General features: G+C 35.7%; 1 protein-coding gene across 2 annotated transcripts in view; it reads left to right on the top strand.

The window, feature by feature from the left end:
* Nucleotides 1-26,111, top strand: part of Sp3 (Sp3 transcription factor) — a 52,786-nt gene that overhangs the window by 10,133 nt on the left and 16,542 nt on the right. For both annotated transcript variants that reach the window (XM_078017620.1, XM_078017619.1), the window contains one exon: nt 838-2,197. In XM_078017620.1, coding sequence (XP_077873746.1) covers nt 838-2,197 — 1,360 coding nt within the window. The remainder of the gene's footprint in view (nt 1-837; nt 2,198-26,111) is intronic.

The raw sequence follows: 26,111 nt of genomic DNA, 5'->3' as shown, positions 1-26,111 counted from the left end.
CTAAATCCTCCAGTTTTTGGATTCTAGAAAAGCTTTTCAGATGGGGCTTCTTTACTCTGTAGTCACAGGGCAATAATAACCTTTCCTTACGGAGTTTTTATAAAGTTTCTTTTTTTTAGTAGTTCATGATAAAAGTGAAGAACTTGATGGGTGGGTATGCTTATGAAATTCCACTAATCATGAGTTTATTCTGAAGTACCTTAATATATATCATAAAAGAATAGCTTTAATTATTTGATTTAAGGGTTATAGCAGTAATATACAAATTTTATTTTTCTAACTCAGATAACTTTAACACTGCACTGTTCACAATTATAGTACTCTGGATTTATTGACATTTTTAGTGGGTTGTATACTTTTTTATACTTTTTAGTGGGTTGTGCACTTTCTTAGCTCTTTAGTAGTTGTCATGTTTGATTTGAACTGTTTATAATCTATTCTAGCCACCTCCACTTAAAAAAAAACAAAAACACTATAACATTAGTGCTTATAGATGAGTAATTGGAAGAGCGTAGTCCCAGACTCATTTGCTGCACGATTTCAAGACCTGCCCAGGGCAACATAGCAAGACTCCATTTCCAAAACATTAAGAAAAAATTTGATCAGGTCATGATAAATAGAATGGGCTCTCTTCACAATAACTAAGAAAAATGTAAGGATTATTGTTGTAGTTTGTACAGTATTACTTCTGTATTTTAGTCCTATTATGTTATTAAGGGGATTTTCACTCTTAGATAGTAGGATTTATACTAGTTTAGAGTTTTTTTTTTTTTTCTTTAAGAATTGGTTTAAACATACCACAAAATATATCACAACATTTTTGTTTTCTTCATCCAGACAGGTGATTTGGCTTCTGCCCAGTTAGGAGGAGCACCAAACCGATGGGAGGTTTTGTCAGCCACACCTACAACTATAAAAGATGAAGCTGGTAATCTAGTACAGATTCCAAGTGCTGCTACTTCGAGTGGGCAGTATGTCCTTCCCCTTCAAAATTTGCAGAATCAACAAATATTTTCAGTTGCACCAGGATCAGATTCATCAAATGGTACAGTGCCCAATGTTCAATATCAAGTAATACCACAGATTCAGTCAACAGATGGTCAGCAGGTTCAGATTGGTTTCACAGGCTCTTCAGATAATGGGGGTATAAATCAAGAAAGCAGTCAAATTCAGATCATTCCTGGCTCTAATCAAACCTTACTTGCCTCTGGAACACCTCCTGCTAATATCCAGAATCTCATACCACAGACTGGTCAAGTCCAGGTTCAGGGAGTTGCAATTGGTGGTTCATCTTTTCCTGGCCAAACCCAAGTAGTTGCTAATGTGCCTCTTGGTCTGCCAGGAAATATTACCTTTGTACCAATCAATAGTGTCGATCTAGATTCTTTGGGACTCTCGGGCAGTTCTCAGACAATGACTGCAGGCATTAATGCCGATGGACATTTGATAAACACAGGACAAGCTATGGATAGTTCAGACAATTCAGAAAGGACTGGTGAGCGGGTTTCTCCTGATATTAATGAAACTAATACTGATACAGATTTATTTGTGCCAACATCCTCTTCATCACAGTTGCCTGTTACGATAGATAGTACAGGTATATTACAACAAAATACAAATAGCTTGACTACTTCTAGTGGGCAAGTTCATTCTTCAGATCTTCAGGGAAATTATATCCAGTCGCCTGTTTCCGAAGAGACACAGGCTCAGAATATTCAGGTTTCTACAGCACAGCCTGTTGTACAACATCTACAGCTTCAAGATTCTCAGCAGCCAACCAGTCAAGCCCAAATTGTGCAAGGTATTACACCACAGACAATCCATGGTGTGCAAGCCAGTGGTCAAAATATATCACAACAGGCTTTGCAAAATCTTCAGTTGCAGCTGAATCCTGGAACCTTTTTAATTCAGGCACAGACAGTGACCCCTTCTGGACAGATAACTTGGCAAACATTTCAAGTACAAGGGGTCCAGAACTTGCAGAATTTGCAAATACAGAATACTGCTGCCCAACAAATAACTTTGACGCCTGTCCAGACACTCACGCTTGGTCAAGTTGCAGCAGGTGGAGCCTTGACTTCAACTCCAGTTAGTCTAAGCACTGGTCAGTTGCCAAATCTACAGACAGTTACAGTAAACTCTCTAGATTCTACTGGTATACAGCTACATCCAGGAGAGAATGCTGACAGTCCTGCAGGTGAGTCTTAAATGATGGCCTTCCATAAAAAGTGTAGTTATAATATATGGGGAAATTTTTATTAGCATATAGCTTTCATTAAAGATGACATATCCCTATGTTTATATGAAAGTAGACATCAAAGTGTCTTCCAAATTGTTCTTTGGAAGTTTTGAAGTTAAGGTTTCATTTTTCTGTTATGCCAATTACATTTGTAGTTTCCTTTGTTTTGACATCTGGTGTTGTCAAGCATTACAGAATTTAATTTTGCAGGTAGTGTGTCTTGTTTGGCCCTGGTGTGATTTGGTTTAAACATTGTGTGCATTATATTTGGTTGATCATATTAGCATGGAGTAGAGTACTTATGTAGCTGTCACAAACTAGCTATGTGATTTTGGATAGGTTTTTTTTTTTTTTTTTCTCTTGAAAACTTGGTTTCCTCATTGTGTGAAATGGGATATTAGTAACTTCATATCTAGGATACCTTCTAGATGTAACATGTGCTCCTTACCCCCACCCTTGCAGAATTGAACCTATGGGTACTTTACCATTTAGTTATATCCCCAGTTCTTTATTTTATTTCATTTTTTTAAATTGTGAGGCAGAATCTCTCTCACTTAAGTTGGTGAGGCTGACCTCAAACTTGTGATCCTCCTGTCTCCCAAATTGGTGGGATTACAGGCATGCCCTATCATGCCAAACTCCTTTTCCTTGTTAGAAATTTGGGACATATGCTTAGAATGTTGGAATTGCCCATGAATCTCAGATCTGTATATGGAAATTCTTCAATTGTGTTTATGCCTTCTGAGTCTGGGTTTAGAGCAGCAGTTCTTGAAGTGTGGTCTGTCCCCAAGACCCATTCAGAGGTTCTTTATGTGAAAGTACTTTTTTTTCCGGTACCAGGAACTGAACTCAGAAGCATTTAAACACTGAGCCACATCCCCAGCCCTTTTTTGTATTTTATTTAGAGACAGGATCTCACTGAATTGCTTAGTGCCTCACCATTACTGAGGCTGGATTTCAACTCAAAATCCTCCTGCCTCCCTAAGCCCCTGAGATTACAGGTGTGCACCATCACGCCCAGCTGAAACTACTTTTAATAATAATACTAAGAAGTTACTTGATTTCCCCCCCCCCTCCAGTGTTCACACTGTCACTGATGGTGGACCAAACTACTAGTATTTTCCTGACTCTGCACTTGCAGTTAAAGAAAAATTTGTTTCACTGAAGAATGACATACATGAGTCAATAAAAAGTTATTTTTGCTAAATGTCAACTCTTTAGAGCTGCATATCTTTTAAAAAACAGTAGATTTATTGGATTCTAACTCACATACTATAAAATTCACCTTTTATGCAATTGAGTAGTTTTTTAAACATAGTCACAGACTTGTGTAGCCATCATCACTATCTAATTTTAGAGCATTTTCATCACCCCAAAAAGAAACCCATACCTATTAGTAGTCATTTCTCATTCCATCCCATCTCCCAACTTCTAACAACCACTGTCTTTCTGTCTCTTTGGATTTGCATATTCGTTCATAATAGTGAATTATATAACGTGTGGCCTTTTGTGTCTGGCTTCTTTCATATAGTGTGTTTTCAAGGTTCATCTATGGTATAGCATGTCAGTACTTCATTTCTCTTTATGGCCCAATATTCCATTGTATGCCAAATTTTATTTTTCTATTGATGGAAATTTGGATTGTTTCCACTTTTGGGCTATTATGAATAATGGTGCCGTGAACATTTTGTGTATAGTTTTTTGTGTGGACATGGATTTTTCTTTTGAGGAATGGGTACTAGGTTCTATGGTAATTCAGTGTTTGAGGAATTGCTAAAAAGGTTTTTCCGAAAAGAATGCACCATCTTGTATTCCCACCAGCATTATATGAGAGTTTTAGTTTCTCTAATTCTGGTCAATGCTTATTATTGATCATCATCTTATAACCACCCTATTGGGTACGAAGTGATATCTCATTATGATTTTGGTTTGCAGTTCTTACTGATGTCTATAATATTCTTTGTGAGGAAAAGGGAAGTATGCTTTAATAAAGCATTTCTGCTGCCTACCAAAATAAGATAATTGACTTTGAAAAAAAAGCACTTTTTCCTGTTGTACAATCTTGTATGTTACAAGCTGAAATATTGTTTTTACTTGAAAGAACAACTGACAAGCTATGGTTTTGAGGACTTCAGATATTAAGTGACAGATAATTAAGCAAAAGTAAATGAAGTAAGCTTGTCATTTAAACCCTACAATATTTCTTGCTAGTGATAAAACATGGACTTTCCAGTTAAAATTAGAATTTTGGCTAAAATCTACTACTGTGAGTTTGTTAGCTTCTTTATACTTAACTTTTTCTGAGGAGATGGGTGGTGCTATAAATAAATAGAATCTGTTTGATATTGTAATTATACCAACCCTTGGAAGATCTATATGAAAAAACTCAGTGAATCAGTAGCTTTTATTTTTCATTTTCATATGTATTACACATAGGTATTGGGGATTGAACCCAGGGGCCCTTTACTATTGAGTATAGGATCTCACTGCTGCTAAGCTCTTGCCTCAGCTTCACTATGTGCTTATAGGTATGTACCATCCTGCCTGGCTGTCCATAGTTTTTAGGTGATGAACTTATTATCATGGGTATTATTGAATTATTATACATGGGTAAAAGCCATTTAAAATACAAGATAGATACCGAGTGTGAAAAATTTACCAATTCGGTGTAAGATTCCATATTTCAACTGAGTTAAGAAACTGCCACTTGTCAAGTTTGGTGGTATCAAAGAAAACCCAGTTTTTTGAAAGGCTATTAAATTATTCTTCCCTTTTCCAGCTGCATATTTTTGTGAGAGTATATATCTTCAAATGCTTCAACCTAAACCACATATTGCAAGAGATTGAATGTGAAAGTGGATCTGAGACGTTTTTGACTTCTTTTAATCTGGATACTACAGAGATTTGCAAAAATGTAAAACATGGTTTCTTTTATGAAAAGTGTTTTGGCAGCTTTTTCATAAAATATTAATTCATTTTCATTTTATTTATTTATTTATGGTGCTAGGGATTGAACCCAGGGCCCTGTGCATGTGAGGCAAACACTCTACCAACTGAGCTATATCCCCAGCCCAAAGTGTTAATTTATATTAACATGTTAATGGATTTATTTATTTGATGGTGTCAAGCAAATCCAGGGTCTCATGCATGCTAGCCAAGTTCTCTACTGTATTTACTTTAAATGAATTTTAACAATTTAAAACTTCTTATTTTTAATATAGTAAATATGTCTAATATGATAAATAAATATATATATATATATATACATGCACACACATATATACATATATATGTGAATATGGATGTGAGTATACGTGTGTGTATCCTACACGAATAAAAGGTTTTTGGGGAACCTCAGAGTTTGAAATAGAGAGTCCTGGGTTGGGGGGGTGTAACTCAGTGGAGGAGTGTGTGCTTAGCATGTGTGAGACCTTGAGTTCAATCCCTAGGTCTTGAGACTAAAATGTTTGAGAATTACTGGTAAGATGACAGACTTGCAAGACAATTTGAATCATTTGAATATTCTTTCTTAAAAATATTTGAAAATAGTTTTTAACGATTACTTAAATTAATGTTATAGAGTGTTATTACATGTTAGAAACATCTCCAGAATTTGTTATTTTTGTGGATTTATGTTGATGTTGAATTTATGAGTCTCTTAAGTATTAGTAAGATGATTTCAGGTGTTATCAAATAGGAACACTGAATTAAATACAAAATGGAGGGTTGGGGTTATGGCTCATTGATAGAGCGCTTGTCTAGCATGTGTGAGGCACTGGGTTTGATTCTCAGCACCACATAAAAATAATAAAGGTTCATCCACAATATACTAACATATATATGTGTGTGCATATGTATATATGTGTATGTGTATACATACATATATACATAAAATTTAAAAATACAATTTATTTCAATATTTATTTTTTTAGTTTTCTGAGGACACAACATCTTTATTTGTGTGGTGCTGAGGATCGAACCCAGCTCTGTGTGGATGTCAGGCGAGCGTGCTACCGCTTGAGCCACATCCCTAGCCCTTAAAAATACAATTTTAAAAAATAAACATAAAATTTAAAAAAAATATAGTTTACTGAATGGTAGTCTGAAAGGGTAAAATAAAGTACTCCAGAAGGACATTATGTTTGTTCCAATTTTAAAGAATGGGGAGCTGGAAATGGTGGTGCATGCCTGCAGCTACTTAGAAGCTGAAGAAGGAGGATTGCAAGTCCACGTGGACAACTTAGTGGGACTTTGTCTCAAAAAAAGTAATAAGGACTGGGGATGTAACTCAGTGGTAGAGTACCCCTGTCCTGGGGGAAAGTTTTGTTGTTGAGAAAGTAAAGTTAAAGCAAATGAGAATTTAAAATGCTGGATAGTACAGTGGTAGAGCTTATAGGAGTTCTTACAAGTTCCCAAAAAATGAGGGATTCAGAGATAAATTATTATTTTTTCCAGCATAAGACATTTTTATCTGTGCTAGGAATAGTATACCCAGATGAAAATGCTTAATACTTTGACATATTTGGTTTGCATTTTTGATAAGTATGAAATTAATGTAGCAGGATAAGGTATCTTCTTCCTCCTAAAATCAGGGCTTTGGCATTTGTCTCTTTAAAGTTCCCATTTAATAAAAATGACCTCTATTCCAGCCTTTTTAAAGTTTTGGGCTCCTCCTCTTGTGAGATAATTTTACTATCCCTTGTCCCTTAAGAGCAGGTCCCTGAGGCAGAGTAAGCACAAGGCAAACAGAATAATATAAGCAAAAGAGGAAAGTGACTTTGGCTAGGCTAATATAAGGAACGTCTGAGGAAAGGTAGGATAAAGAGGGAATTAAGAACTCTGTTTTGGATTTGTTGAATTTGAAATTTCTATTATATATCCATAGTAAAGTGTTTTAAATAAACAGTTGAATATGTTGGATATCAGAATCTGGTGCTCAAGTTGGTTGGAGATAAAATATAGGGTGTCATTAATGTATATAGATGTGACTAGATGAAATCATTCAGGTCATATAGCTTATTAACCTTTTGTTGCATGGTAGAAACTCACAGGGAACTTCTAAAAAAAAAAAAAAATGCTAACAACTTGTGTTCACCCGCCTCTCAGTTCTAATTTAATTGCTCTGTATGAGGCCTAGGAAAAAAATCCCAAAGGGATTTTGAAGTACAGCTGGTTTCTGAATTACTTAACTTTGTGAGCAAGGAATATAATAGAGGTTGGAATAGGTATCATTTTCAGCCTGAAGTTATTTCTCCAGATTTTTCAAATGAGCTGTCTCGCACAGAATCAAAGGTAACTAGGCATATGAGATCAGACACAAATGAGAACCAGTAGGAACAATACAAATAGACCACTGGAACTCCTGATAACAAAAATTATGAAATGTGGACTGAAACACCTATTTATAGTGGTCTAGGAGATAAAAACCAACCTTCAAATTTTTAAGATTTAGAGACCATAATAAAAATGACATTACTGGTTTATGAAAAAAAAACAAATAAAAATCTATCAACTGAAGCTTAAAATATAAAATTGAGGAAAATTTTGGAGGCTTTGCCAACATTTAGAGAGAAGTAGAGAAGGATCCAGCAAAGGAAACAGAAGGAGCTTCCTGGAGAGAGTGTTATCCTGGAATCCAAACCAATCAACTACCTAAGAAAGGTAGTGGGAATAACTTTCATACATTGTAGACAGAATATGTAAAATGATAGAGAATGAGAGATAAGAGGAAGATAATGGTTGTCCCAGGCCCTTAACAAATAGATTCAGTAGAGTGCAGGAGAAGAAAACCTGGGCAGAATGACTTAATGGGGGTGTGGGGGGAGAAGATGGTAACTGGAGGGGAATTTGGTTAAAGGAGGATTTTTTTTTTTTCAGAAATGTATCAGTAAAGAGTGGGAAATTGATGCTGTAAAGAAGGTAAAATGGTTAAAAGATTTGAAGAAGGCAAGGAAGATGAAATATAGGACCATGGGTATAGTAGAGGTTGGGCAATCCAAGTCTGAGAAGGTATGAAATGGTCTGAGAAAATTTAGAAATTGAGATTTGAAACAATTGCAGTAGTATTGGGTTCCCACTTGAACAATTAGCAAAATTGTGTGTTTTTCTCCAGTTGCTGTGCTGCTGGGATGTATGTACAGCATTAATTCTTCTCCCAAGTAAAAAGTTCTGAGTACTTTTGATTTTTCTCTACCATGTTTTTGTGAACTCTTCTTTCTATCCATTCTCATTTTGTTAACCTGGCTCTAACTGGCCCCTGATCTTTTCTCTTTCCAGTCCATTTACAATTAAAAAAAAGAGTTTCATTTTTTGAATAGGCAATAGGGCATAAGGCACAACTTGAAAAGATATAAAAAGTGTAATTAATAGGTTAGTTTCTTTCCTTCCTTAATCCTTAAGTTCCTAGTAGCTTTTTTTTTTTTTTTTGGAGTGGGGGGAGAATGTTGGGTATTGAACCCCAGGGCTTTGTGCTTGCCAAGCAGATGCTGTACCACTAAATGAACCCCAGCCCTTAAATTTGTAGCTTTTACAGAAGACCCTTGACTTAGAATTATGTTTCAGAAACCAGTGTATAAACTTGAGAGGGAACATGCTAAGAGAAGCCAAAGGAATTTTAGATTGGTTTGCTTTCATATGAGGGAATTCAGTAGAATTGTGACTGGTTTCAAAGTTCTTTTAACACTACAGATTTTATGTGCTGTAAGAATAACATGTTGAAAGATTTTTAAAATGTTAAGTTCTTTTTTGTCTTTGAGTAATTCATATGAAATACTTGAATGAAATGTTATATCTGAGGTAAACAATCTGGAGGTAATTTGGCTTGTATAGATGATAGGTATATTGGGGTTTGTTAAATACTGTTTTACTTTTGTATATATTTGAGATATTATATAATAGAAAGCTTTTGAAAATGTTTGGTCCTCTCATGTTTTTGATTAGTGGAAATTTTCAATTACAAAGTTTTTTAAGAGAAACAACACACTAGTAATATTGGACTTTTGGTGCCAGAAGATCCCTGTGATGGCTTGGGTTAGTGAGCCTTGTTCATAGTTAACAGCTTGGGTAGAGTGTGAATACTTACTTGGCTCTCAAGTAGAAAGGATTTTATGGTTCTATGAAAGCCTTGAAGATAGATTTTTGATTCTAGACTGTGTTGCTGCTGCTTTTATCTCCTATAACATGAAGAAAGTAGTTGATAAATGTCAGGGTTTGACTCTTTATACACTAAACTGCAGTGAAGTGTTCTTGGTTTGCTTAAAAATGAAGGGGAAAGCCACATTTTTATAAATGCTGTTCTTATATTTTGGCTGTATGTAAAATGTAGGGGCATTTGGCCAAAGGCAGAGAAAGGCTTAAAAATTTGAGAGAAGGGAGACGGTGAACAAGCTTCTTAGAGTGAAACTGTATTCAGTCAAATAAGTAGTACTTTTTTTTTTTTAAAACTGGGTGCTTTATTTATTTATTTATTTTTTTGAAAGAGAGAGTGAGAGAGAGAGAGGAAGAGAAAGAGAGGATTTTTAATGTTTATTTTTGTTATCGGTGGACACAACATCTTTGTTTGTATGTGGTGCTGAGGATCGAACCCGGGCCGCACGCATGCCAGGCGAGCGCGCTACCGCTTGAGCCACGTCCCCAGCCCAAAACTGGGTGCTTTATAAGAGAAGTGTATACATGTTCAGTTCTTAGGAGGCTTACTGATTTGTTGGGGGTATTAATGGTAAACATATGGGGCAGTGATAATCACTATAAATCAATGCAATAAGTTAGTAAATTGGATGATGGAGATAATTGTGTAGTTCAGAGGAGATCAAAGAGTGCTCCATTTGTCAGTGGGGACTTCACAAGAAGGAAGAACTTGAATGGAGTGTATCTATGTTTGTACAGATAGAGATGAGGGGAAGATGTTTACTAACAAGGTAAAAAGCATTGTCAATGTGCTTATTCAGGAGACAGCTTAATAATGAGCATTTCCCCCAAAATGTAAGATGTTAAATAGGTATTATTAAATAAGTCATGAAAATGTTCATTAGCATATCAAAGTTTCTGAGAAATTCAGTGGATAATAAACCTGATCTTTTAAGGAAAGATCCACGCTACATCTTTGTTCTTACTTTGGATTATACATCTCTAGAGATTAGTAATATGTCATTGGGTTAATTATGAAGAACTACCGGAAATGTTAATAGCATGAATAGCAGTTGAGGCTATTTGGTGACTAGAGGCTGATAGGGCACATTTTATTTGAATAGACAGGATAAGAGTGTAGGACACAACTCTGTAGCTATGAGGATTTTACTATTTTTAGTCTCATTAAAGAGCCATTGAAAGTTGTTTTTTTTGGGGGGGTGGCTCATACTGGGATTGAGCTCAGGGGTACTCGACCACTGAGCCATATCCCCAGTCCTGTTTTGTGTTTTATTTAGAGATGGAGTCTTACTGAGTTGCTTAGTGTCTCGAAGTTGCTGAGGCTGGCTTTGAACTTCTGTCTCAGTCTGTCTCAGCCTCCCAAACTGCTGGGATTACAGTCATGGGCCACCACGTCCAACCCATTGAAAGTTTTTTAAGAGGAATAACATGAATAAATCAATGCTCAGAAGACTTATTTCAGTAATAAGTTGTAATGGGAAGAAGCAAGCACTAAAGAATGTAGAAGGCTACTTCAGTGATAACAGGGATAAACTAATGAAAGTAAGGAAGTAAGATGGTAGACATTTCAAGGAATGAATTTATACAATTAGTAACTAGTTAATGGGAATGAGAGATGTACATACTATTTTAATCAAAAAGGTAACATTAAGGTAACTGGGGGGCGGGCCTGGCCAAGTGATGTGTTTTAATTGATTTGGTTTGTGAAACTAGATTGAAAGGAGTGTTCATAGTATAAGTAGAGATGAACTCAGGATGTGAGATTGGAATTATTTAGGAGAGAAGTTATAGACTCTTGAAGTCAAAGAGTAGATAACTGAGCAAAGGAGTTAATGTAAGGTAATAAAAGGTAGATGTGTAGGGGGGCTGGGGTTGTGGCTTAGCACTAGAGCGCTCAAATAGCATGTATGAGGCCCTGGGTTTCAATCCTCAGCACCACATAAAAATAAATAAATAAAACAAAGATATTGTGTCCAACTATAACTAAAAAATAAATACTCCCCCCCTAAATGTAGATGTTTGGAGAAATTTTGAGGGTGGAGTGGGGACTGTAATAAGTACCGTGTTAATTAACATCAGTAAAATATGCAGAAATGTGTACATTTTCTGTCATTTCTAAAATTTCTTTCCTTAGGATAATAAAGTTTAGTGGGTAATATATGTCCTTGGGTTATAGGATTTCTCTTTCCCTTGACGACTGGCATTAGAAAATTTAGTTTGGAATCTGTGGATAGTTTTGAGTTTGGGTCTTGTTGTCCATCAGAAAAACACCTACATGAACTGTGTAAGTTCTAAATATTATCACCTCTGCTTATATTTAAAAGAGCTTATTTTACAGGTTGCAGTGGCATATACTTGTAATCCCAGGCTGAAACAGGATTGTAGGTTCAAGGCCCACTTTAGCATTTTAGTGAGACCTGTCTCAAAATTTAAACAATAAAAGGGTTGGAGATGTAGCTCAGTGATAGAGCACCCCTGGGTTCAATCTCCAGTACCAAAAGCAAACAAAGCCCTAAATAGCTTATTTTATCTGAAACTGATCTTTAATAAGTTAGAATGCCCAACTTTATTTTTAATACTTACTTTTTAGTTATAGTTGGACACAATACCTTTATTTTTAATTTTTTTATGTGGTGCTTAGGATTGAACCCAGGGCCCTGCATGTGCTAGGCAAGTACTCTACCACTGAGCCACAACCCCGGCCCTAGAACACCCAACTTTAAAACAAAGATTTTTATAGGAAGGAATTAACTTTTTAGCTTGTTCTGGGGATCAAATCCATTCATTGCTTGCTGCAGGCTAGGCAAGTGCTGTATGTACTATTGAGCTGTACCACCCAGTTCCCAAGACTCTTTCTTGAATGCTCAAATGAAGACGAAGTAGAATGTAAATATTCATTTTTTAGGAGAAAGGGATTTTAGCTTTAGACCTGGAAAACCAAAGCTTGTTCTATGGTTCTAGATATTGGTTCTTAACATTTTGAGTAACTAAGTAGGCAATTGATTTTTAGCGATAAATATTAGGGAGTTAATAATAAAGGCTGGAAGAGGAAATTTTCTTGAAGGTCAGTAAAAATGTCTTTAGTTTTTCTTATTTCATCTCACTTTTAAGGCGTTATTGTGGCTTTTTCTCCCCTTATTTTTTCTTGTCTGCACTTGTTTCTGCAACAGTAACCACTCAGAAAATCTTGGTGAGATAAATTTTAAAGAAGATTCAAAGTACTTGTTTGCCACACCAAAGTAATAGTATTTCAGCTTTACTTACATCTTTTCAATTGCTTTTTCCAGAATCTTCAGAAACATTGTTGAAGGGAAATTTATGTTCCATGATAAAGAAATTTTATTTGTCCTACAGTTACTATTTCATCTTGTTAGTGGTAAAAGCAATTTACTCAAATAGTATGACTCTTGACATTTCAAAATTTTATTTGTGCGCCCCCCCCCCCTCTGTTCTGTGCTGTTGGGGATTGAATCCATGTGCTTGTTAGGGTAGGTGCTTTATCATTAAGCTATGCATCCCCCCCCCCCTTCTGCCCCTTGCGGCCCCTCCCCACAGGATATCTGTGTTGCCCTCTCTGGACTCATCTAAAAGTCCTGAGTTTAAGGGTTCCCCCAGCCTACTGCCCCAGTCTCCCAAGTAGGTAGAACAATAGCAAGTACCACCATGCTGAGCTCTTTTATTGCTTTCTTTTTAAAAATCAGGTTATATTAAGGGATTAAAAAAAGGAATTCCTTGAAAACATAGTTTGAAAGTTTTTAAATTGTGATTTGAAAAATGAGTATGGTAATCACCAGTGCTGTCTACTTTTTGGTTCTCTTTCTGGTAACACCTGAGTTCGGTGTAGCTATATGTAGCTTGCTTTAGTCAAGAGAAATTGGCTACTGCTCCATTATCATTGATCTGTAAGTAAGGAAAGCTTGCTTTCCCTGAGCTGACTTGTGATGGAGGTGAATTAAAAAAAATAAGTTTTTTTTTTTTTTAAGCCACTGTGATTTCAGGGGCTATTAAAATAGTTTTGGCCAGATGTGGTGGCGCAAGCCTGTGATCCTAGCTGCTTGGGAGGCTGAGGCAGAAGGATGGTGAGTTCAAAGCCACCCTCTGCAAAAAGTGAGGCGCTAAACAATTCAGTGAGAACCTGTCTCAAAATACAAAATAGGGCTGGGGATATGGCTTAATCCCTGAGGCTTGGGAGACTGAGGCAGGGTGATCAAGAGTTCAAAGCCAGCCTCAGCAGTTTAGCGAGACCCTGTCTCTAAATAAAATATTAAAAAGCGCTGGGGGACAGGGGCTGGGATTGTGGCTCAGTGGTAGTGTGTTTGCCTAGCATTCATGAGGCACTTGTTTTGATCCTCAGCACCACATAAAAATAAAATATTGTGTCCACCTAAAACTAAAAAATATATATATTTTTTTTAAAAAGGGCTGGGGATGTGGCTTAGTGGTAAAGCACCCCAGGTTCAATCCCATGTACAAAAAAAAAAAAAAAAGGAATTTTGAAGATTTAGGATAAAAAATAGAATGTAAAAATATCTCATTAATGTTTGTATTGAATATGGATTTAAATGTAATTATTTTGGTTAAATGAAACAGTATTAAAATTAATTTTACTGTTTATTTTTACCTTTTATGTGGCTATTAGAAAATTTGGAATTACTTATGTGACTTGCATTATATTTCTATTGGGCAGTGCCTATGTAATAGCCTGTTCTGACTAAAATAAAATTTGATACAAGGAGTAGTGTATTCTAACAAAAGAATTCAACTCTAGCATTGGCTTAGGGGTCAAATGTCAGGGAAACTGATTTTAGAGCCTGGGAAGATGGGATACAGAGGAGAAGTATTTGGTATAATATGCAATAAGGCATGTAATGTGCCCAGTGTATTTGTAGGTTGAGGGAATGAACTTGGAAAACAAATGGTATTTTAGCTGACATTGGCTCCATTCAGTGAGTTATTATAAGAAAGAGATGAGGGGCTGGGATTGTGGCTCAGCGGTAGAGTGCTCACCTAGCACGGGCGGGACCCGAGTTTGATCCTCAGCACTACATAAAAATAAAGGCATTGTGTTGTGTCCATCTACACCTAAAAAATAAATATAAAAAAAAAAAATAAGAGATGAGCTAGAAAATGATTGGCTGTTTTTCTCTTTCCTCCCTCCCTCCCTCCCTCCCTCCCTCCTTCCTTCCTTCCTTCCTTCCTTCCTCCCTCCCTCCCTCCCTCCCTCCCTCCTTCCCTCCCTCCTTCCCTCCCTCCTTCCCTCCCTCCTTCCCTCCCTTCCTTCCTTCCTTCCCACATCACCCATAGATTCTGGAATTCCAACTTGATACTGTGACTAGATGGGGTATTTGGGTTATCTTCTGTAGGAGTCTTCTGATAGATACATTTTGCCTGTGGAAAGACGAGTAAAGTGAATATTGGACCAGCAGAGGAACTTGAGAGTCAAGATTGTTCTTAGACACTCTAGTTCTCTTCTAAGCACATGATAGGGAGAGTGCCCTTTTCTGTAATTTTTCAAGTTAGGCATGGCCTTGTGCCTTTTTGTGACCAGTGGAAATGTAAGTGAAAGTTTGACTAGGATATGATTTGCCACAAACTTTTAACCTTCCTTGGTAAGGTAATCTTGAAAGCATTCTCAAGTGGAACCTAGGTTCGTGAGGGATTGTTCAGGGAAAATCTCATCTGCCAGCCCGAATTGGACATGTACAGGTAGTGAGAGAGAAACTTTTGTTGTGTCAAGCCATTGAGATTTTGGGATTGTTTGTTAACTATAGCATAACTTCACCAATCTTGATTGATGTGTTTGGATATAATTTGGGTGCTTGGTAAATGTTTGAATTGAATAATAAATTTGAGGGCAAAAGAAAATTGTACAAATTCTAAAATTGCCAAGATTGAGCTTTTTGCTTTATATTTCTTGTAATAGCCAGCCTACACATTGACTAGGAACCCTCTTATATAGGTAATATGGCAAACTGATTACATAGGCAGAAGACACAGGAGGGAAAAAAGGTGAAGCTTGTAATATAACTAGAAGTAACTAGTCAAAGCAATGTGTATGATATGGTATAGTGCTTTATTTTTTTAATATTTTTGTTTTTTTAGTTGTAGGTGGACACGATACCTTTATTTTATTTATCATTATGTGGTGCTGAGGATTGAACCCAGGGTCTCACATATGCGAGAGGAGCGCTGTACCACTGAGCCACAACCCCAGCCCCTGTAGTGCATTATTTAAAGCGTTGTTTTCTATTTCTGTTGATATCAACCCACATTAGTCTTGTTTTTTTTTTTTTTTAAAGAGAAAGAGAGAGAGAGTTTTGATGTTTATTTCTTAGTTTTTGACAGACACAACATCTTTGTTTGTATATGGTGCTGAGGATCGAACCCGGGCCGCACGCATGCCAGGCGAGCGCGCTGCCACTTGAGCCACATCCCCAACCCCTAGTCTTGTTTTTAATTAGGGAAAATAATATGCCTTTTTTAACACAGTTTTGAGGAAGGGAAATGTTTTGTTTGCTTAAAGACAGTTGTGGGGTTGGTTAGTTTTTTGGGTTTTTTTTTTTTTTTTTTTTTAAGATGGGGGAAAGATCCCAGATGGTGACTTCCCCGACCCTGGCCATAGCAACAAATGGCAGCAGCATAATTTTAGTCCAGATGAACCCTTCCCTTAAACAAAATTTCTGGTAAATCTCCAGTGTATAAAACTGATCATAATGGGGCTGCTCAGATTTATATGATGACCTGGAACCCTATATGTTCATCTTCATTTTTGGCATAATGTCATTTAAGGAAACAGTTTGAAAGTCTGCCGAAGTAGGTGTTAGCTACTGTAGCCCTCTTCATTTGGTGTGTGTGCGTGGTGCATAGTTTAGGTTTCTTTTTTTTTTTATATTAATTTTTTAGTTTTCGGCAGACACAACATCTTTGTATGTGGTGCTGAGGATCGAACCCGGGACGCACGCATGCCAGGAGAGCGCGCTACCGCTTGAGCCACATCCCCCAGCCCAAGGTTTAGGTTTCTTAAGGAGTAATCTCAGATCACTTTTAACAGTGTTGGCTGGTTACAAAATGTAGAACTGATTTGGAAGATGTCAATTAGAAAAGGTAATGGGTATGGTGATCCAGAGATCCATGGAGAGAGGAAAGATACCACTGGAGTTTGGGATAAGATAGAAAAGTAAGGGCTGGGGTTGTGGCTCAGTGGTAGAGTGCTCACCTAGCATATGTGAGTTACTGGGTTTGATCCTTAGCACTATATTAAAATAAATAAATAAAGGTATTGTGTCCATCTACAACTATATATATGTGTATATATATACATATATGTGTGTGTGTATATATATATATTTAAAAGTAAATATAAAGTAAATTTAAAATGTAGAATTTTAGACACTTAAAAAGTGCAGTGTTCTAAGCCAGGTATGGTGTAGTATATGCCTGAAACCTCAGATAAGGCTGAGATAGGTGGATTGCAAGTTTGAGGGTAACTTGGGTACCTTAGTGAGATCCTGTCTTCAAAAAAGGGGCATGGATTGACTGGGATTATGGTTCAGTGGTAGAGCGCTTGCCTGACACATGTGAGGCCTGGGTTTGATCCTCAGCACCACATATAAATAAACAAAATAAAAAACTTTAAAAAAAAGAAAAAGAAAAAGAAAAATGGGGCTGTGGATGTAACCAATGGTAGAGTGCTTCTTTAGCAGTGCAAGGCCCTTGCTAGTAGTCTTCAGGATCACCAAAAATATTTTTTAACAGTGTGGTGTTCTAGGCCTTGTCTATACCAGCTTACTTTTAATAATGAATTGAAGTTAACAGATGAAGATTAAATAATATCCTGGGCTTCCTGATAAGGAAAATAGATAAATTAATTCTAGAGATATTTCTGTTTAGAATATGGTAACTTGTAACTATCCTAAGTAACTTATGCTATTCTAAATAATTGGTGTCCTAAAGCCTTTTTTTAATATTTATTTTTAAAGGTGGACTCAATATCTTTATTTCATGTGGTGCTGCTAGCACTCTACCTCTGAGCCACAACCCCAGCCCCTAAAGGCTTTTAATTTTAGAAGTTTTCAGTGAATTTTGAAGTGATATACAAATAATTAAACATCAAAATATTAAATACTCTTTTCCAAAGTTTAATTTGAAAATCCAGGGTGTTTAAATTTGAGAAAATGGATTAATACTGTTATATGCCATTATCATTGTATTTTAAATTATAAGAATAATGTATAGTTTCTAAAAAGCATACCTATAATCTGTCATGGTTATGTTTTTAGACTTTTTTTGGGGGGTTGGGGGGAGACTAGGGATTGAACCCAGAGCCACTGAGCTAAATCCCCAGCACTTTTTTGTATTTTATTTAGAGATAGGGTCTCACCAAGTTGGTTAGGGCTTCTTTGTCGAGGCTGGCTTTGAACTTTAGATTTTCCTGCTTCAGCCTCCTAAGCTGCTGGGATTATGGGTGTGTGCCCGCAGCTCCTGCCCTTTTGGAATATTAAGAGATAACTACATCCAGGGCTGGGATTGTGACTCGGTGGTAGAACCTTGCCTGGAGTGTGTAAGGCACTGGGTTCAATCCTCAGCACCACATAAAAATAAATTAATAAAATAAAAGCATTGTGTCCATCTACAACTGAAAAAAAAATTCAATTAAAATAAATTAGTAAGAAAATTCATGTGGAAGCCATTTTTGCATTTTTAGTGACTAATATAAACATACATATATGAACCTATAGGATATAATGTTCATTGGGTAGAAACTATGAAAACTTGAGAATAAGGCTATGAGAGATGAGGTTACAAAATCTCATATAACGTTACCTATATCTATATATTTCAACCCACAGTCTTAAAACAGGAGGCAGTATAAAACAACTGTATATTTTGTCTTTAAGACAATTGCATATTCTAGTGATAAAAATTTTCAAAGATCAGGCAATTCGGGAGTGGGATGGGAAGTAAACTCTTATTAGGATTTAGTTCTAGTCCTGGTTTGTTTTGAAACAAAAGCAATATTGTATTTCCTAGTTTGAACACTTAACTTTACTCATAGTGTAGCTTCAAATCCTCTTTAGTTATCTCTAAAATTGAATCTACACTTAAGGTAAATATTGGTACTGTTAGGATTTGAATAGTGAGAGTTGTGAGTTGTGATGGATGCTTGAAGCAAATCACTTTCTTCATGTTTCTAGGATAGCAATTAGAAATTATTGAGAGCTGTCATTCTTTTCATATTATTTTAACTTGGAGGAACAACTTTTTTTTTAAAAAAAGAAATCTTCAAAGTAGCATTAATCTTCTTCCTCCTCCTTCATCATCTGAAGGAGAAAGAAAAATTAGCCCCTAAAGGTTGTGGGGAATGGGAGGGAACCTTAGGAAAGAATACTGTTTGCAGTAACTTACAATATTGATGTCAATAGTTACTCTCAATTTCATAGTTGTGGCATTGAACATTTGTTCTGTGGGGTTCCTAAAATTAAAGTCCTCTGAAGTAGGCATCAGGGCAGATAGCTTCGGGTTTTTTTAACTTAATAAATAAAAATTATTTTAATTTTTAATTAATTATCTTAATTTAAAAGTTAATAAAATTTAAATTTGTCATTTTAATGATTTTTTAAAAAGTGTTCAGTTCAGTAATGTTAAGTATGTTCACACTGTTCTACAATAGATTTCTAGAACTTTTCTTTATTTGGTACTAGGGATTGAACCCAGAGCGATTTAGTACCATGCTCTATTCTCAGCCCTTTTTATTTTTAATTTCAAAACAGGATTTTTGTTAAGTTTCCTGAGGCTGGCCTCAGACTTGGCAATACACCTGCCCCTGCCTTCTGAGTAGTTGGGATTATAGGCCCTGTACAGCTGTGCTCGACTTCTAGAAAATTTTCATCTTGCAAAACTGATATTCTATATCTCTTCAATACCCATTCCCCTGTGCTCTTTTCCTTAGCAGTTGGCCACTTTCTGCTATGTTTTTCTATGATTTTCACTATTTTAGATGTTTCATGTTCATGAAGTCACAGAGCATTTGTCATTTGTGACTGACTTATCTCATATTTCTGGTAAGACCATAGAATGAGAATTTAAAAAAAAATATTTTTTAGTTTTCAATGGATCTTTTATTTTGTTTTTTTATTTATATGCAGTGCTGTGGATCCAACCCAGGGTCTCACGCACGCCAGGCAAGCGCTCTCTACCACTGAGCCACAACTCCAGCCCTAGAATGAGATTTTTAATGTCATTAAGATTCATCCATATTGTAGCATGTGAAATAGCATATTCTTTTTTTAAGGCTGCATAATATTCTATCATAGTTATATACTAAAATTTGTTTTTCTTTCCCAGATTTTAGAGTCACTAATACTATTTGATCAAACTATAGTTAAAAATCATATGTATTTATATGTAGGGGAAGGTAACTTAATGCTGCTTATTCTTGTGACCAGGCCCCTGGTAAGTAACTGATCTTTAATAATAATATACAATATGGTTATGTATAATTTTTTATTGTTGTTCTTATGTTTTAGTTTCATCCATTGAACTGTGTGACTTTAGGCGACTATATAACCTTTTTATCTTCTGGGAAAAAATTAACTCAGGGGCATTCAAAGCCAGGCAAGCAACTTAGCAAGGCCCTAAGCAACTTAGCAACTCAGCATGGTTGGGTGCATGTAATGAGATATTAATAACATATTAATATATATGTTAAATGTTACAAGAATGCCTGAGAAGTAGTAAATCTTACTTTTATTTTATTTTTTTTAAAGAGAGAATATTGTTCCCTTAATAGATTATCTAGTACTTCAGATTAAAAAAGGTGAATCTAGGGGCTGAGGTCATAGCTCAGTGGTAGAGTGCTTGTCTTGCACATGTGAGGCACTGGGTTCAATCCTTAGCACCATAAAAAAATAAACAAAAGTACTCTGTTCATCTACAACTAAAAATATTTTTTTATAGTGGTGAAGCTAATATTTCACTATATACAGTGTATTAATTACAGGCCACCTTTTTCTCATATATTTTTGGTAAGACTATAGAATAAGATTTTTCTTCTGTAAGGCATATTAGAATATCAGTTATTTCCTGGTATGCTCATTTATGTGTGTATATACTATAGAAGATTGTATTTTCTAGATTTATGATCTCTGAATGGATAGAAAAACTTAGAAGATTAATTTTAATTGAGGAAAAAGCAGCAGTCATAGAAGAGTTATGATCTAAATCTAAGGAGATGGGGTTTGAGAAAAGAGCTTGCTTAATGTGATAATATAGTTATGTGTTTTATTATATATACCTTTTTTTTTAACTAAGAGAAAGAACTAGAATTCAAGCATGGAGAATAGAATTAGAACGTGTTGTCCTAGTAAATATATTTTTTGATAACATTTGGTAAGGAAATAAGTCTAATTTTAAAATCTGCCCATAAGCGGCTGGGGTTGTGGCTAGGGGTAAAACTCTAGCCTAGCATGCGTGAGGCACTGGGTTGATCCTCAGCACCACATAAAATAAAATAAAATTAAGTATTGTGTCCACCTACAACTAAAAAATAAATGTTTAAAAAAAAAGTCTGCCCATAAGGTGTTAACTTTAGATTAGATATGAAAGTGAGTTTTGTATAACTTACCCTCTTAAGAGAAAATTCGAAAAAAACCCTTTTAAGTAGTTCTGAAGCATTCATAGGAATCTAAATAGTTAATGAAATCTAACTAAACAATATATGAAATTGTATAGGACTCTCCATAATTCTATTTGGGTGATTTTTTTTGCAGTAAAACTAACTAAAGAGAAATTTAAATGAAATAAACTTCACAAATTAAAATGTAATTTCATCAGTGCTTTAAAAAATCGAAGGCAGAGAATATGAAAGACTTTGATAACAACAACAAAATCCTAATGATACACTATTGATAAAGGAGAATGCCTCATTTTATCAACAGTTCTTTAATTCATATTTATCTAGTGTTAGCTATTTAAATCAAGAATGCATCTTCCAGACTTGATAAACTAGTTAAGAATTTATATTAAATATCCTATTAGCCTCTGTTTATAAGTAATTACCAACTAGTTTTAGGTAGAGATATTTAGGATGTTTTTCTGATATTTTTAAAAGAAATCTAGGCATGTTTTGAGTTATTAATGCTTAACTAATATTGAAAATTAATCTTTTCTTGGTAACTATATTGTATGCCTCTCTGTGTATTTCATCATTTAAAATGCTTCCCCTTTATTTCAGCTCTTATCCAGGTGTGCAGGATTTTTTCCCCTCTTACCTATATCCCTTTCATAAGCTTGGTTTTTCATAAGCTTGTTTTATATATGGGTAGGCCTTGAAAACAACCATAGTCACGGGACAGAGATACTGTTAGTGCTATACCAGGCCAGATGAAAAGGAAATGTAAACATTTTGGGATAGAAAATATTCATAACTGGACATGGTGGTCCATGCCTGTAATCCTCAGCTACAAAAGAGACTGAAGCAGCTCAAAGCCAGCCTGAGCAAGACCCAGTCTCTAAATAAAATACAGAAAGGGCAGGGGATGTGGCTCAGTGGCTCACTGCCAGGGGATGTGGCTCAGTGGCTCACTGCCTCTGGGTTCAATCTATAGTATCCCCCAGATACACACACACACACACACACACACACACACACACACACACACACACACACACAGTAAAACACCAGACTTGTTAATTTATAAATTCTAAAATGTGTTATGCAGATATCCTTGAATTTCTATCAGTTAACAATTTTGTACTTTAAAGCCTGTTTTTCCTGAAATACCCAAAGTCAAATTTAAACCAGCACATGCATTTTCTATACTGCTAGTGTATATATTAAAGGCATTGCTATTTGATATAAAGGCTAGTTTACAGTATTTTAGGTATTCTACTGCACTAAACCTACTCGTGTAGTGTAAATCTACTTTTGTGGGCTAACCTAGGAAATTTTGTGACATTTTACAATGCTTGTTGTATTAGTCAACTTTCAGTCACTGTAACAGACCTGAGATAATCAACTTATAAAGAGAGGTTTTAGTTTGGCCTACAATTTTGGAGTTTGGGGTTCTGTGATCAGTTCACTTCATGGCTGGGATTTGAAAAAAGAGGAATGAGGGTCCCATAATCCTCTTCAAAGATACCCCCAATGATCTTAAGACCTCTCAGTAAACCCTGCTTCTTATCCTCTGGATAGGCAATCCTGGAGAACAAGTTTTTACTATTTGGACCTTTGGGGGACACTTACGATCCAAACTCCATAGCACTTGATGTTACCACAAAACTATTTAGAGTCGGCTATAGTTTACTTTTCATTTTCTTGAATCTACTTTAGGCAGGGTTTTGTCCTTATTTCACTGGAACAGTTTTTGTGAAGATTGCTAGTGATTAACATGTTGTTATATCCAAGGATTATTTCTTGGTTCTCATTTTACTTTTCAAGTATTTGACATAGGTTAGGTTCTTTTTTTAAAATATTTTTTATTAGTTGATGAATTTTTAAATTTTATTTATTTATTGGTACGTGGTGCTGAGAATTGAGCCCAGGTTAAGTTCTTGAAATGATTGTTTTCATTTGACTTCTGGGCACCAGTTTCCTCCCTCACTTCCACTATGAATTTTCTGTACTTTTTTTTTGGTTGGGGGGGAGAGAATGGGTAACTGGGGATTGAACACAGGAGTGCTTTATCACTGCTACATCCCCAGTCCTTTTTATTTTGAGACAGATGCTCACTAAAATCCTGAGTCTTGCTAAGTTGCTAAGGCTGGCCTTGAATTTGGCAGTCCTCCCACCACAGCCTACAGTGTCATTGGGGTTACAGGTGAACACCACCACATCTGGCTTTCTGCTTAATTTTGAATTGCCTTCTATCTACATTGTGTTTTATGTGACTCTTAATACCAACTATATGTGCTTATGATACCCAAATTAATATTGGCAGGTCAGTTTGCTACTTGAACTCCATGCCCATCAACTGCCTGATTATTGTCTTTATTTGGGTATTTAATAGGCATTTCAAAATGTTCATACCCCAAAATAATCCTCTAGTTGGCTCACTTCCTTACAACTTTCTACCTACATTCTGTCCTATTTCAGTTAACAGCAACTCCCTATTTTTAGTTATTCAGGACAAAAACCTTTAAGTATCTTTTTAACTTCTTTCTCCCCACCTCATAAAATAACTTATTACCAAATCTGTTAGCAGATATCTTTGACTATAGTTATTTCCTGACTCATTCTAATACCTCCTCATCAGCACCCTAGTTTTCGACCATCATTATCTTGTGCTTTAATAACTACAGCAACCTCCTGATTTAATCAGTATTTTAAAAATTTTTATTTCATTTTTTATTTTAATCCCTCTTCATGCCAAGTAGCAGGGATTATAGGTGTTGCGCCCCAACACTCAGCTTCTTGAACTAGTATCCTTGTTTTTGCCTTTGCCTCCCATAGTCTCCATGATTCTGGATTTATTTTAGTAAAATTTAGTTCAAATTATATCACTCCTCAATCCCTCCTTGGCTTTCCTTAGGATAAAATGTAAAGTCCTTATAATGATCCCGAAAGTAATTCACATTGGCTTGTAACATGATGTTATGATCTGTGATCTTATGCTTCTATACTTATATATTCAGGCCATTTTAGCTAGCCATACAACCTGCTTCACTTTTCTCTGAATACACCAAACTTAAGACAACTTGCTTTTCTTTCTGCTAACCACATTTGGTCTATTACCTTCTTTAGGTCAGATGTCACCACATTAGTCCCCTCTATTTAAAATAGCCAATACTGACTGGGTGCAGTGGTGCCTGCTTGTAATTCCTGTGGCTCTGAAGGGAAGCAGGCTGAGGCAGGAGGATTGCGAGTTCAAAACCAGCCTTGGAGAGACGCTAAGCAACTCAGTGAAACCCTGTCTCTAAATAAAATACAAAATAGGGCTGGGGATGTGGTTTAGGGGTTGAGTGCCCCTGAGTTCAAACCCTGGTACCCCCAAAATAAAAAACAGCCACTACTGTCTGGGCACAGTGATAATTTACTGCAGGGGTTGAGTTGATAGGAATATGAATTTGAGGTTAGTTTGTGTAACATAGTGAGACCTTGTCTAAAAAATGAAAAAATAAAAAGAATGACAACTACCACTTTCCTTCCATTTCCTATTCTTTCTTGTCCAAAAACACTTTTTCCCCCAAAACAATTAATCATTGCCCAAGTACTGTGTATTTGTTTATTCTGTCTTCTTTTTTAGCAAGCTGACTTGCTAAAGTCATGAACTTATTAACTGCTTTCTCCTTAGAATGTAGAACTGTGAGTGGGGTTGCTCATAGATTTGTTGAGAATAATATTATATTCTAAACTTCAAACTGAACTTCATTTTGGCAGCATGATCATTTTTAAATTTTTAGTGTTCATACTTCAACAAAAGAAATTGTATCTTGGGGGCTGGGGATGTGGCTCAAGTGGTAGCGCGCTCGCCTAGCATGCGTGCGGCCAGGGTTCGATCCTCACCAGCACCACATACCAACAAAGATGTTGTGTCCTCCGAGAACTAAGAAAATAAATAAATGTTAAAATTCTCTCTCTCTCTCTGTCCCCCCCTCTCTCTCACTCTCTCTTTAAAAAAAAAAAAAAAAAAAGAAATTGTATCTTAACAATTCCTAAGTTACCTATATTTTAATATAAAATGTTTTATTTAGGATAGTCTTCATATTGAAGCATATATCCAGAAAATCTATAGTTCATTTTGTATAATTTGATGATTTTACAGAAGAACACACAGATCAGAAAGTTGATTCCAGATCATGAAATGTATATTACCAACCAACAAATATTTCTTTTCAGTATCTCTCTCAGAAGTAGGAAGTCACCACTCTTCTAACCACAAAGTCCTCTATTCCCTCTCAGAAAAAGTTAACCTTTTTATAATTTCTCAATAGAATTGAAAGGAAGGTACAGATATATCACATATATCCCCTACTCCCACACATGCATAGCTTCCTCAATTATCAACATCTTCCATTAGAGTGGTATGTTATACTTGATAACCTACAATGACGCGTCATTATTACCCAAAGCTCATACTCTGCATACTCTTGGTGTTTTACAGTCTGTGGTTTTTGGTAAATAAATAACATTTACTGTTATAGTATCATATTGAGTATTATCACTCCCCTAAAGTTCCTTTTGCCCAACCTATTTGTCCTTCCCTATCCCCTGGCAAACACTGATTTTTATTTTGTTTTTTATTTTATTTTACTGTCTTCAGAGCTTTTGCATTTTCACAGCATTTTAGTTGGAGCCATTGCCTGTTCTGAGTTTTCAATTAGTTATAGTTGGACACAATCCTTTTTATATAGATGGAATTCCTAATTTACAAAAGTCATGTGATCTTATTGTATAGGGGGAAATATACATGTATTTTTTAATGTGTATATATTTAAATAGAGTATGTATATAGATTTGACATTCTTTGTTCAAAATTAGAGTCACTCTTATCATTGCATGTTAAATTGTTAATTTTCATTATTTTAGCATGTTGCATTATACAGATGAATACATCATGTTTTTTTTTCATTTCAATACTAGTGGATATAATCTGATTACAGATAATGATGTGATTTTTATACATTCTTTGGTGTCATATGCATTTCTGTTGGATATATCCTTAGGAGTGAAAGTATTTGGACCATAATTGTATAGATAGATTCAGTGTTATAAGATATGGATTATGGA

This window comes from Ictidomys tridecemlineatus, chromosome 7, assembly GCF_052094955.1.
Source record: "Ictidomys tridecemlineatus isolate mIctTri1 chromosome 7, mIctTri1.hap1, whole genome shotgun sequence".
Taxonomy (NCBI): Eukaryota; Metazoa; Chordata; class Mammalia; order Rodentia; family Sciuridae; genus Ictidomys; species Ictidomys tridecemlineatus.
This window is presented reverse-complemented; position numbering and strand designations above follow the sequence as displayed.